Here is a 13457-nt window from a genome sequence, read left to right as displayed (position 1 = left end):
ACGTCTCCGTTGTGCAACAAAAAGAAGGCAGGCATAGTTTTCCTGTGCGAAGCGCGCATAGATAGACAACAATAGCCACCTACTCCCTCCACAATGCACGACTAAGTGGGCGACCAAGGCAAACTCGATCGGCACTGAGGATCCTAAGGCTTCCGTTGGCTACGTGCATAGGAAGGACCTCTTAACCCTTGCATGAAGGAGGGTTGAATCCACCCCATGAGGGTAAGGGGCCAACACTTTACTATCAAGCTATTGACCCTTGTTGTGTATAACAAGAAAAGATAGCATACTTGTGTTGAAAAGAAAACTGAAGGAAAGGTAAAGCTTCAAACTTCAACGAAGTAGTTTCACCCTTCTTTTTCACTTCTTGGAGGAAGGCAAGTTTTCCTCCAAAAATTATTTTTTCCTCAAGGAGGTAGCTTCAAAGTGAAGAAAAGCCTTCACAAAAACGACGAGTTTTTGTGAAGAATCAACAAAGGTGTTTTTACGACAAAGGACATGTGAAGCGCTACAATTTTCATAAGGTGGGGTTCATATGCAATACAGATCACGGAGCATACAAAACACAAAGACTTCAACTTCACAAGGTACAAGTTGATATTTTGTTTCTCTCTTTACATTAGTGTGTGTTTACCATGGCAAGTGAGGATATCCCACCTACACACACTTTTGATTTTGAGCACGGAGATCAAAACAGGGCACCATGGGTGCTACTGACACTAATATGCATGACGATGATGATCTAAGAGATCATGGCCTTGTAGATATGATTGCTTTCAAGACTTCGAAAAATTGTCAAAGCGTACTTGAACGCAATCTCTCTGCACTCAATGCAATGTTACCAATCTTATGGAGTTACTTGTGAAATTTATAAATTCACAAAGGGCTCAAGGATCCACAAGTGGCACGGTTAAAGGGAACCAAGCTCGCACGACTCAAGGAGTCCAAGAGACAAGTGCTTCAGAAGATGCAGAAGGTAGCAATTCATTACTTAAAAATATCACCATTCTCGAGTTTCATGGGAAGAGCGTGATCGCAAAAAGGATGCAGTCAATACGTTCCTACACAAATGGAGTGGTATTCATAGATTGAGACACACCCCAGATATAAAGACGGATGTGGAAACACGTCTATCTCTTAAAGGCAAGGCCTATAAGTGGTGGATGACATTTCCAATAGATGCTCATCCTCCGTCTTGGGTTGCGTTTCAAGCTTCTTTATCCAAAGAGTTTTTGGACTCCAATAAAGAAGATAAGAAATGATTGGCATGGGATGCATGCTGCATGTCTGGCCTCTCTCTCACACAGTACCTTTCAAAGTGTCAGGAAATCATATTAAAACTAAAAGGTCTAGATGAACTCCAAAAGATACGGGATTGTAATAGGGGCCTTGACAAAGACTATCGTCTTCATGTCAAGACCCAACATCCAAAAACTTTGAAAGAAGCCACCAGTCATGCCCAAAGGTATGATGACCAAGAGAGGAAAGAAAAAGTTCCTTACTCTAAGAATAATTTTGCTAAGATCATTGTGACTAAGAGCCAATGGCGAGATAGATCTCCTGCACGTTCCAAGAGGAATAAGAGACAATCTACCTCTCCATGCCCACAAGAGGCTAAGAAGCCTAAGAAATCACAAGATACTCCACATGGGTCTCTCAGCACTGCTGATTTTGAGTGTGCAAAGAAACACAATTTTTGTTTTAGATGTCTTTCGGACCAACATAACAAGAAAGATTGTGCTTTTTTGCAAGGCAAAGAAAAGGCCATGCACACAGTGCAACGCCTCACATTAGATTCATCTCCTAAATATTGTGTTGTAAAGGTTCTTCATATGGAAGAAAAGCACAAGTGTTGTGTACCTGCTTCAATGTGGAAGCCCACCTTTGGGCCCCATGATTTGATTTGCATGCACTCCATCCCAGCATAACTCTAGTTTACTTTCTCCTTTTGCACGGCAAAAGCTGGCTCACTTACTCACCGAGTATAGCGATGTGTTCTCAAGTGATTTACCACCAGGTTTACCCCCTACACGTGATGTGCATCATGGCATAGATGTCTTGCCAGGCACTAAACCGGTGAGTAAACCACCTTATCATATGAGTGCTAAAGAAGCCAAGGAGGTTGAGAGTCAGTTGGCTGACTACCTCGCCCGTGGTTTCATTAGACCTAGCACTTCGCCTTGGGAATCACCAATTCTATTGGTAAAAAAGAAAGGTGGTACTATACGCATGTGCATAGATTATCACAAATTAAACGCCATAATCATCAAGAACAAGTATCCTCTACCAAGAGTGGATGAGTTGTTTGATCAACTCCATGGGGAAAGATACTGTACAAAGATAGATATTCGTTTAGGATACCACCAGGTGCGCATCCTTTTACAAGATATCTCCAAAACTGCCTTTAGAATACGGTTTGGGCATTTTGAATTTTTGGTTATGCCTTTTGGTTTAACCAATGCTCTAGCTACATTTATGGCACTCATGGATAGTGTCTTACGTCCCTATCTTGGAAAATTTGTTGTAGATTTCCTCGATGAAATTCTCATTTACAGTAAGACTGAAGATGAACACATAGAACACTTATGATTAGTGTTCAAACAACTACGAGCTCACGTGCTGTATGCTAAGCAAAGCAAGTGCGATTTTTTAAAACAGAGATCTACCTCGGTCATGTGATCTCTTATTCTGGCATCAAAGTGGAAACTGACAAGGTCGCTACCATTCTTCAATGGCCACATCCCAACACGGTTGAGGAGCTTCAAATATTTTTAGGCATGCCTGGATTTTATCGACAGTATATCCGTGATTATGCCAAAATCGTTGTTCCTATGATGGATCGACTTAAAGCAAATGGTAAGACCTTTTCTTGGGAAGAAGCCCAAAAACGCAGTTTTGAACAGCTCAAGGTAGCTATAGCCACTGCTCCCATCCTAGCAATCATTGATCCACGTAAGCCGTTTGTGGTAGAGTCTGATGCTAGTGATAAAGCAATTGGTGCAGTTCTTCTCCAGGAGAGAAGACCTATTACGAAAGTGGCAACACTATTTATATGGTGCCGAGTTTGAAGTAGTTTTTGACCATGAGAGTATCAAATGGTTTACTACTCAAACGGACTTGAAGGGCCATAAAGCTAGATGGGCAGAAATCCTTCAAGACTATGATTGTAAGCTACGATATCGCAACGGGCGATATAATGTAGTAGCAGATGCACTAAGTCGGATGCCTTAGATTAATTCACTTGCTTTCACGGAAATAAAGAGTAGATTTTTGGAGTCATTACATGAAAAGTGTGCACAAGATCAATCATATGCTAAAGTGTGGAGTGCAATTTTAAAAAGGGATCCCTCACGCTCACATGTCTCTCTACAACCAAATCAACATGTCTCTGCACGCGTAGATAAAAACTACAACACACAAAGCTCCACCCCTATTCAGGAAGAGCTTAAGCGATGGAAGAATTTTTCCATTGATGATGGCTACTTACTCCACAAGGGTAGAGTATGTGTGCCAAAGGACTCAGACACTTTGCGCCAAATCTTATCTGAGTGTCACGATAGTCCAAATGCTGGTCATCCAAGTATTCGTAAGACGTATGCCTTAGTTCGACGGCAATTTTATTGACCAGGCTTACATCATGATGTTCAAGACTACCTACTAAACTGCCAACAGTGCCAAGTTAATAAGGCAGAGCACCTCAAGGTAGGTGGCCTTTTACATCCTTTAGAGATTCCACAAGGTAAGTGGGAGAGTATCTCTATGGATTTTGTAGTAGGGCTACCTCCTACAAATCATGGCCATGATGCCATATAGGTAATTGTAGACCGTTTCACAAAGATAGGTTGATTCATTCCCACTAAGACTACGGTTAAGACATCGAAATTAGCACGGCTATTTGTAGAGCATATATATAAACTCTACGGTCTTACAGCTAGTATCATTAGTGATAGAGATCGAAAGTTTGATAATCACTTCTGGAGAGCTGTGTTCCAGAAATTGGAAACTAAACTTAATCTAAGTATGGGTGATCATCCAAAAACGGATGGTCAAACCGAAAGAGTTAATCAAGTGCTAGAGGATATGCTACGAGCGTACTTTAGTAAGAAGCAAACCAATTGGGAAGATTACTTACCTATATTGGAATTTGCTTATAATAATTCAAAGCATGTGACTACATGTTTAGTCCATTTATGCTTTTGTATAGATTTCAACTTAGATCATCCATTATGGTGGGGTTGGCTAAGGAGAAGATACAACAAGCGAAGGATTTTCTCCAAGACCATTTTGACATGATTCGAGTTGCTAGACAGAACGTTAAGCAAGCCCAAGATCAATATAAGAAGTACGCAGATGAGCATCATCATCTTGCTACTTTCGAAGAAGGAGACAAGGTTTTCCTCAAAGTTCCGGAGCATTTAGAAAATCTGAAGACGGGAAAAGTTGCTAAACTTTCACCATGCTATTGTGGACCATTTACCATTCTCAAACGTATAGGTCAAGTGGCAAATAAGTTAGCTCTTCTAGAGCACTCACGAGTTTATTCTGTTTTTCATGTTAGCCATTTACGAAAACAGCTAGGACAAAATGATAATGTCATTGACACAGGTGTGTTAGTTGACCTTATCGAACCACCAAGCATTCCTCATGAGCCCGAAAAGATTTTGGATTCTCATGAGCTTCGCACTAGACATCATGTCAGACGACAGGTGTTGGTAAAATGGCTAGATAGACCTAAAGAAGGTTCTACATGGGAGAATGTCTCCGCACTTAAGAAACGTTTTCCTACGTTCGTTTTCGGGGACGAAAACAATTCTCCAAGGGGGGGGGGGGTAATGTAATGACATGGGTCCTACGGGCAAGGCCACCGACACGGCTGGACAGTGTGTACACTAGGGGGAGGCTATAAGATAGCACGGCTGGGTGGAGACTAGCACATGCATTACCACTGCCTTTTCATGTTGATTCGAAGCGGCGGCCATTTTCATGTATAAAAATGTACGTAGCCGAAGCCAATAGCTTTCCACACTGGATACAGAAGGGTAACCTATCGTTCTTTGCGAAGCTAGTTTATCGATTGTGCTGTAGACAGCGATGAGAACACCCGAGTGTGTGTGTGTGTGTGTGTGTACTCTCGCTTGCAGGTGTGTGCATGTGTGAGAATGGACGTGTATGTGTGTGAGAGTGTCTCTATCAACAATAACATAGTCAAATTGTAAGCGCAGATGCTCTGCAACCATGGGTGTGAGCGTGCATAAACTTCGCAAGGCACTGGGTATGTAAACCCCATTTTGTAGGTGTATAAATGACAAGAGCAAAGAACACGCCTGAAATATCTATCAAATGGGTAGTATTAACTATACCATGTTATTTTTAAGTTACTTCCCACAACAAGCCAGCTAATTTGATAAATCCGAGCACCAGGAGTATATTAAGCCTTAAATAATCAAAGCTATATTAAGTTGGGGACAAATTGCACAAAGGTAAGCTAGCTAAGTATCCAAAATCATCTTAGGTAAGTTACAAACCGAGGAGGGAACATCGATCTAGGGATGTAAAAATAACCTTTATTTTATTGGACTGCACACATTCAACTCCATTTACATGGTAGGTGCAGTTTTCAAATAAGTAAGTACTTCTCGTAATTTATCGTATCTCCGATCACGGAATTGTCCAATCATATGCTGCCCAAGGATTTCCCGTGGACCCAGTACTTCCTAAAGTTATTTTTGCTTGTATCTGCAATTAAATAATCATATCAGAGTTAGACTCCATTATGAATACAAGATATCCAAAATACTCAAGTATATTATAATTGTATCTAGTTTTATAGGTCAAAACGTGTATGCTATTGATTGCATACGCAGTTGTTACTCCCATAGATAACCAAATTCTACAAGTGTTATGAGGGTGTGTGTGTGTGTGTTTGTATCATGTTTGGATTTTAGGGTCCAACCACTGTGAGGATATGATGTACAAGGTTACTCCTCTGTTAGGTCATCAGGTTCAACCAATGTTGTGAGTGTGTGTGTGTGTGTGTGTGTGTGGGGGAGAGAGAGAGAGAGAGAGAGAGAGAGAGAGAGAGAGAGAGAGAGAGGAGAAGAAAAGTTTTAGGGGCACAGTTGAGAGTGGCGTGCCATAGAGATGCAAAGGGCTACCAAGAGGTGCTTCTTGCTGCTTTGAGGAGAATCTTTTGATGGTGTAGGAACAATCGTGTGTGTGTGTGTGTGTGTGTGTGCGAGAGAGAGAGAGAGAGAGAGAGAGAGAGAGGAAGGAGAAGAGAAGTTTCAGGGGCCCAGTTGAGAGTGGCGTGCCATAGATCTGCAAAGGGCTACCAAGAGGTGCTTCTTGCTCCTTTGAGGAGAATCTTTTGATGGTGTAGGAACAATCTTGTGTGTGTGTGTGTGTGTGTGTGTGTGTGTGTGTGTGAGAGAGAGAGAGAGAGAGAGAGAGAGAGAGAGAGAGAGAGAGAGTGCTCTTCCTTACCACTAATTGACACCACTTTTGGGAGGTGTGATTGATGGTCCACAATCTTTGAACGATGTGGACCATTCGATTGTTTCTGGGTGAAAAGAGAAATATGCCTCCATTTTTGTCACATCATGAATACTCTACCACTAAGGCATTGGATGCATGTCGAAAATGACTGCATTCACACGGGGTTCATATGGGTTTACCTTGTATGCAATGTGATCATGCGAAGTTCCCTTGGGAATGACTTCATTCACATTGTGTTCGCGGTTCACGTCATGTTCATTTGGCCTTCACAACGATTTGCTGGTTCACTCAACATTCATTTGGTGTTTAATCCAAGATCGAATGATGCACACCCAATCCAGCCGCCCCAACAAATGGGGACCATGGATCCAACTTACCAAAAGTGGTGTCAAATAATCACCAAGGGTGCTCTTGATGCACTTAAACTATTAGAAAAAATTTGTCTTGACAAAATAATTATTTTTCGATTCTCCTATTTAGATGTCATGAAATAAGTCTTATTTAGCTTGTCTATGTGTGTGTATTCCTTCTTTCTATTCTACAATCCTGTTGATGATGAATGTGATATTTGAAGGGATTCCTTATGGGAAAAAATTGCCCTGCAGATCTGGATGCATTCCTGAGGAGGAGCTAATATGGGAGTGGTCTTCCATTTGGTGTAACTGCCGGCGGCGGAAGTGCTCGGCCATTGCTGGAATAGCAAACCGCGAGTTGTGCACATCCGGCATGGTAAGAGGCATGCACATAAAATCTAGGTCTGAGGCATGCACCTGAGATTCATCAATGATGATGGAGCTGTCTGGCTGTTGCAGTACAATTTGTTGACTTGGGGCTAAGAGCACCCGAGATGACAATGAAGACGAAGTTGCACTGGGTCGAATGTTAAGCATCTCATGACTGGTCGGCGCCCCAATTTCAGCAGGCATTTGCTGATCTATTACGCTTTGCACTGAGCTTTCCAGCATCATATTCTCCTCGGCAGTACTACAAGGAGAAACCTGGCTAGCTTTAACTCCATTGCCGCAGAGACAAGTGCCTGGAGCATCTACAACATGTGGATGTGATGTGATTGCAGCATGCTCCGCGTCATCCCCTACTGGTTGAATGTTGCAAATGTTCTGCATGTTTGAGTAACCATGAGCACCTTGCTCAGCACATGTGGCCGCAGCCGCGGCAGCAACCAATTGAATCTGTTTCCTTGACATAGCCTGACGTGGTGAAATTCCTGACAAAGAATTAGGAGAAATTGAGGAGGAGGAGGAGGAGGGGAAGTTGAGAAAGGCACCATCACCTCGCAAGCAGAGGGCTGCCGCATCATACGCGCGCGCAGCTTCCTCTGCGGTTGCATAGGAGCCAAGCCAGATGCGCTGCGCGCTTCGAGGCTTTCTGACCTCTGCAACCCACCTGCCCCAAGTTCTCTTGCGCACCCCCCTCCATCTTCTTCCTCTACCCTCATACTTCCCCGCCATAGTTCTCTCAGCTTCTGTGTGTACGTAGGGGAAGATAACGCGCAAAGAATTGCGTGTGTGGAGTTCGTAGATACACGTGTCTCCTGAGGACCAGGGTCAGGACCTTTAAACCGGCCAAAGGATCCCGAATCCTCACTTTCGAGTTTGGCTTGCAATTTTATCATAGTAAAAAGGACAAATTACCAAAATACTAGTGTTAGCCGGCCTAGGTACGGACATTTTTTAGAAAACAAAAAATAGGCAAAATCTTTAAAGATGCTCCCTCTCTCTCTCTCCTCCATTTTTCTTTCTAGTGGCTCTATCTGCTTTAAGAAGGGAGCTGGCCACGTGCACGAAGGGACCGGTGGTGCAATTATGTGTGTGTGTGTGTGTGTGTGTGTGTGTGTGTGTGTGTGTGTGTGTGAGAGAGAGAGAGAGAGAGAGTTGCGGAAGAGAGAGAGAGAATATATGCCTTTGCATCTCGTCTGCCTTACATCTCCGCAACTCTCTCTCTCTCTGCGTTCACTCATGAAAAGATCCCTATATCACACGCATTCAAATAATTATTAATAATACCCCAATATACATGTGCTATCTAGAGTGTGTGTCTATTTAAAACAAACCCATGCTTGTAATGTATAAGTGAAAGTTATATATTTTTAAATATTAATCAACTTTTTAGTATTAATAATCCCCTCATGGTAGTTAACACTACTTTGGTACCAAAGAGGACACTAAAGTGTCCTTTTTCCATGAATTTAAATAAAATGGTACATGAAATTTAGAAAACATCTCAACCAACTTACTTATAAAAGTTATGATCCCTCACTTTTGTACACAAGCTCAATAGTGACTACACTCTCAAAAAGCACCAAGTAAAACAATAGTTGATGTTTCACTACAATTTGTACCCTATTCCAAGGAAAGAAATTAGAAGGTGTACTCAATAATCCATTATAACTATGTATATATGTGTTTAACATTTTTACAATTCTCGTGTAGGAATGCAATAATCCATTGTAACTATGTATATATGTGTTTGACATTTTTACAATTCTTGTGTGGGAATTTTCTTTTATCACTCTAATTGAATATAGTAAGCCATGTGGGTCAAATATGTAGCATTTGTTAATTTAATTAACGATCGCATAAAACAATTAGTTCATCTAAACTTGCATTGCCTTATGTAATGGAAATAGCCTATGAACTTTGAGAATAACGAAATTAAGAGAATTAGAGTAAGCATTTTGTTGAGACTACTTTGAAAACATAGAGGGTGAACTTAATTAGCAGTAGCAACATAACCATAGTACTTAATTAACTTGGCATGAACAATACTTTTGCAAGAGAGAGAGTTTAGAGAAGTTGACGACAATTGAGGACCGAATTTATGTGGAATTGGTCCCCCCTCCAATAGGCTTTTGTATTATAAATTCTCCCATGAAGAGAGACTTGATACAATACAATCTTTTTGTTCCTTGTGACCTAGGTGATGCAATGAAGATGGAAAGCTTCATGCATCACGAGTATAGAATAGACTTTGTAGAAAGCATTAACCATCCCCGGCCTCATTCCCAAGGCCTCAAACACCTTCAAAGGTGGAGAGAGCTAGAGGGGAATGAGGGTAGGGAAGAGGAAGAAGAAACATTCATAGGAGAAAGAAATAGTTCCTCACTTATCATCACTCTTCTTGCTTAGCATATATAATAGCATAGTAATGAAGATGGAGAAGATGGCAATCTTAAGCATTGAAGCATGGCTCTTGGTTGGATTTGCATTCCATAGCCAACATTGTTTGGTGTAAGCTCTCAACTTCTCTACAAGCTTTGGAGAAGGAGATGGAGATCTTGCACTTTGCACCTCACACAATGAGAGTGTGTGTGTGTGTGTGTGTGTGGGAGAGTATACCTCCCAAGCTAGCCCCCTCCTTGCTTTAGTACCCCCTCTTCTAGCACTAGCCTGCATCTGATTGGGCCTCTTGAAGCTTGGCCAATCACATTCTTAATGCATATCAAGCAAACATGCTAGCCTTGCGACAAGTGTCCCCCTTTCCCATTTGAGAGAGAGGACTTGATAAATGCATAAACAATTAATTATATTAACTAAATTATCATTGGACCCCTTGGAAGGCCAATCAATAGGCTTTAAACACACTATGAGGGAAACATGAAGAGGCGCTTGACAAGTGTCCTAGTTTCTTTCTTTGTACCAAGCTTGCCTTGTGTGAGGGTGTGTGTGTTCTCGCTCTAGCTCCTACAAAGAGGGCACGCCCCCTTATGAGTAAGGATGTGATTTGACTTTTGAAGCCCTTAACGTCTCAAGCACCTTAGTCGTGGAGCACCTTAGCACCTTAGTCATTAAGCACCTCAAGCAACTTAGTCAGCAAGCACGACAAGCACCTCAAGCACCTTAGTCAGCAAGCATGACAAACACCTCAAGCTTGGACCGGGTTCCCACCTCAAGCACAACCCTAGGTCAGAGGACTTTAACGCTAACCTTTGGAGGTCTTTAATGAAGGTAACCCTAAGGTCTTTAAGCTCCATTAGCAAGCCTTGCTCTTTGACATACCATTTCTCATTCGGACCCCTTTACCATTGGCCCCGTGTTGAGATAGATCTGTAAGCACATGTCTGTTGAGATGTCGAGCTCTACATCTTGAGCTAGCATCCACTACGGGTCTTGGCCACTTACGGCATTTACTCACTGGCGCGTTAGGTGACCGACATGGAGGATCTTTGCCAGTGATTCTACAACTGGACTACACTTATAGTGCCAACCTAGTACGCTTCTAGCGTGTTCACACTTAGTGACCTTATGTACATATGTGCTACTTTTCAGCTTTAGCACTTAGTCATTTTGTACTCTCTTTTCTGTGCGAAGAAGAAGAAGCTTTCCATCTTTGTGTGCTTTGTGCTTGTCTTGTGTAGCTCTCTTGCATCCTCTTTCTTTACATGGTATCAGAGCCTGGTGCAGGCAAGAGAGGCTAAGAGAGCAAGAGCATCACAGAGATTTACTGTACAAGTACAGTGGTTGTATGTACGCTTGATTGTGGACACTCGTTGAGTGTAGAAAGTGTTACAGGTACCACGATAGCAGGTTCAGCAGATTTGCGGGTTTTTGCAGATTGCAGCTATTTTGTCTTAGTGCTTCAAAATGTCTGACGGTTTCAGTCAGATTGTTACTGAGAAGCTTGAGAAACATAACTATCCTGCATGGAAGTTCAGAATAACAAATTTCCTAAAAGGAAAAGGTTATTGGGACTATGTAGAAGGAGACAATGAAAAGGAACCAGAGATTCCCGAGGCAAATGCTACAGCAGAACAAAGAAAAGCTTTGAGGGACTGACAACAAGGCCAGAGCAAAGTGATGTATTGGCTTTCTATGAGCATCACAGATGGCATGATGGGCTATCTACAGGATGCTGAAACCCCCACCATTGCATGGAAAAACTTAGGCAGAGTGTTTGAGGTGAACACCAAGGCCAAGAAGCTTCAACTAAAGTCGGAGCTAAATCAAGTTAAGAGGAACAACCTCTCCATCAATGATTATGCCTTGAAGATCAAGAGTATCATTGAGGCTCTTGGATCTATTAAAGTCTCAGTAAGACGATGACATTGTCCGTGCATGCTTGGATGGTCTAGGAGATGAGTATGTACATTTCAGGTCTTCCATGAATACAAGAGACGACATCCCCATGTTCCAAGATTTGATTTCTATGTTTATTCTTGAGGAGAAGAACCTTGGTCTTGACACATCTTCTTCTCGTGGCAGAAATAGGTTTGAACAGGCCTTCTATTCTAACTCCAACAGAGGTAGAGGTAGAGGTAGGGGTAAGTGGTTGCAGGGCCTAATTTCAAGAAGGTCAATCAAATCAAAACAATACAGATGGCAGGGCAAACCAATCTCAAGGCAGGGGGAGTCAAAGAGGTCGTGGTGTAGGATCAAGAAGGCAGCAACATACTGTAGATAGCAGAGAATGTTGGACTTATGGTGAAAGAGGTCACATGTCACATGACTGTCCAAAGGAAAAAGCAAGTGGAAAGAGAGAACAGGGCAACTATGAATCTACTAGCAGAGATGCAGATGACAGCAAAAACGAGCGCATGTTTGTTATGCAGCATGTAATGAATACAATGACTGCAGAGAATTCCACCCAAGATGATGTTTGGTATGTGGATTCAGGTGCCTCTAATCACATGACGTCTCGTGGAGAGTGGTTTAGAGATATGCACAAACCAGATGTGTCAGGTTATGTGCAGACAGGAGATGACACAACTCACCCCATTGCTCATGTAGGGGACATACCTCTAAATACGAAGAGTGAGAAATCAAAGTACTTACCAGATGTACTTCATGTCCCAAACATTACAAAGAATCTTGTTTTTGTTGGACAAATGGTTGAGCAGAGTTTGCAGGTTCGCTTCAATCCAAATGGCTGTTATGTAGAAGATTTCCAGAATGGCTGTAAGCTGATCACAGAGGGCAGATGTGTGGGCAGAATGTTTACGTTGAGTGTAGACATGCCTGAGGTAAAAGCTGCATTATTTGCACAAGGCACAGGTGTTGTGGTTGATGTTGACATTTGGCACAAACGCATTGGCCATGTCAATGAGCAGAGATTGCGCAGCATGCAATCAAAACAGATTGTAAAAGGTTTGCCCAAATTCAAGGTGGATGGTCTGCATAAAGTGTGTGCAGCATGCCACTTTGGAAACAGTCAAAGGGCTCATTTCCACATGAGCGCAATGTATGTAAAAATCCACTTGAGGTGGTGCACACAGATGTTTGGGGTCCAACCGATACTGCAAGTATACATGGTTACAAGTATTATGTCTCTTTCATTGATGACCATACAAGGAAAGTATCGGTCTACTTCATGCGTAACAAAAGTGAAGTGTTTGGTCACTTTCAAGACTTCAAAGTCATGATTGAGAGATATGAAAATCAATACATTGAGGTCAGATGGAGGGGGAGAGTACTTCTCCAATGATTTTTCAGATTTTCTGCGAATGCATGGTATATACGCAGACAATTTACATGCAGATATACTCCACAACAGAATGAGGTCGAAGAAAGGAAAAATAGGCACATTGCAGAGGTTGCATGTGCATTGATGAATGAGAAGAACATGCCTCATCATTTCTGGGCTGAAGCTCTAAATACAGCTGTGTACATTATGAACAGGACACCTACGGCTGCGGTACATGATGTAACACTTGAGGAAAAGTTTACAGGTACAAAGCCTGATTTGGCACACTTGAAAGTGTTTGGCTGCATAGCTTACGTGCATGTACCAGATGAGTTGCATAGGAAATTGGATCCTAAAGCAGAGAAATGTATTCTTGTGGGATATTCCATTGAACAAAAGGGGTACAGGTGCTACAATCCTACTACACGAGAATTACGAGTGAGTAGAGATGTAGTCTTTGATGAGATGAGCAACTGGCACAGTAATGCACATGGCACTATTGGGGCTGATGTAAAAGATGATGTGGTTGTACAAAATGTGAGGCC

General features: G+C 42.2%; 1 protein-coding gene across 3 annotated transcripts; it reads right to left on the bottom strand.

Moving 5' to 3' along the window:
- Positions 1 to 5332: 5332 nt before the first annotated feature.
- LOC147440676 (uncharacterized) lies at positions 5333 to 7998 on the bottom strand. Of its 3 annotated transcripts, XM_086482525.1 has the most exons (3): positions 7787 to 7998; positions 7266 to 7703; positions 5333 to 5736 (listed from the first exon to the last, which is right to left on the bottom strand). In XM_086482525.1, the coding sequence occupies exons 1-3, from the start codon at positions 7949 to 7951 to the stop codon at positions 5659 to 5661; spliced, it is 681 nt and encodes a 226-aa protein (XP_086338651.1). In that variant the 5' UTR covers positions 7952 to 7998; the 3' UTR covers positions 5333 to 5658. The 3 variants fall into 3 exon arrangements, 2 of the variants coding, with proteins under 2 accessions (XP_086338651.1, XP_086338650.1); XR_015184279.1 differs by having other exon boundaries at positions 6484 to 7980; XM_086482524.1 differs by having other exon boundaries at positions 7266 to 7980.
- Positions 7999 to 13457: the final 5459 nt, after the last annotated feature.

The sequence above is a fragment of the Adiantum capillus-veneris genome, chromosome 15 (genome assembly GCF_014529385.1).
Source record: "Adiantum capillus-veneris isolate H3 chromosome 15, ASM1452938v2, whole genome shotgun sequence".
NCBI classification, from domain to species: domain Eukaryota; kingdom Viridiplantae; phylum Streptophyta; class Polypodiopsida; order Polypodiales; family Pteridaceae; genus Adiantum; species Adiantum capillus-veneris.
The sequence above is the reverse complement of the archived record's forward strand: the minus strand, read 5'-3'. Positions and strand labels throughout refer to the sequence as shown.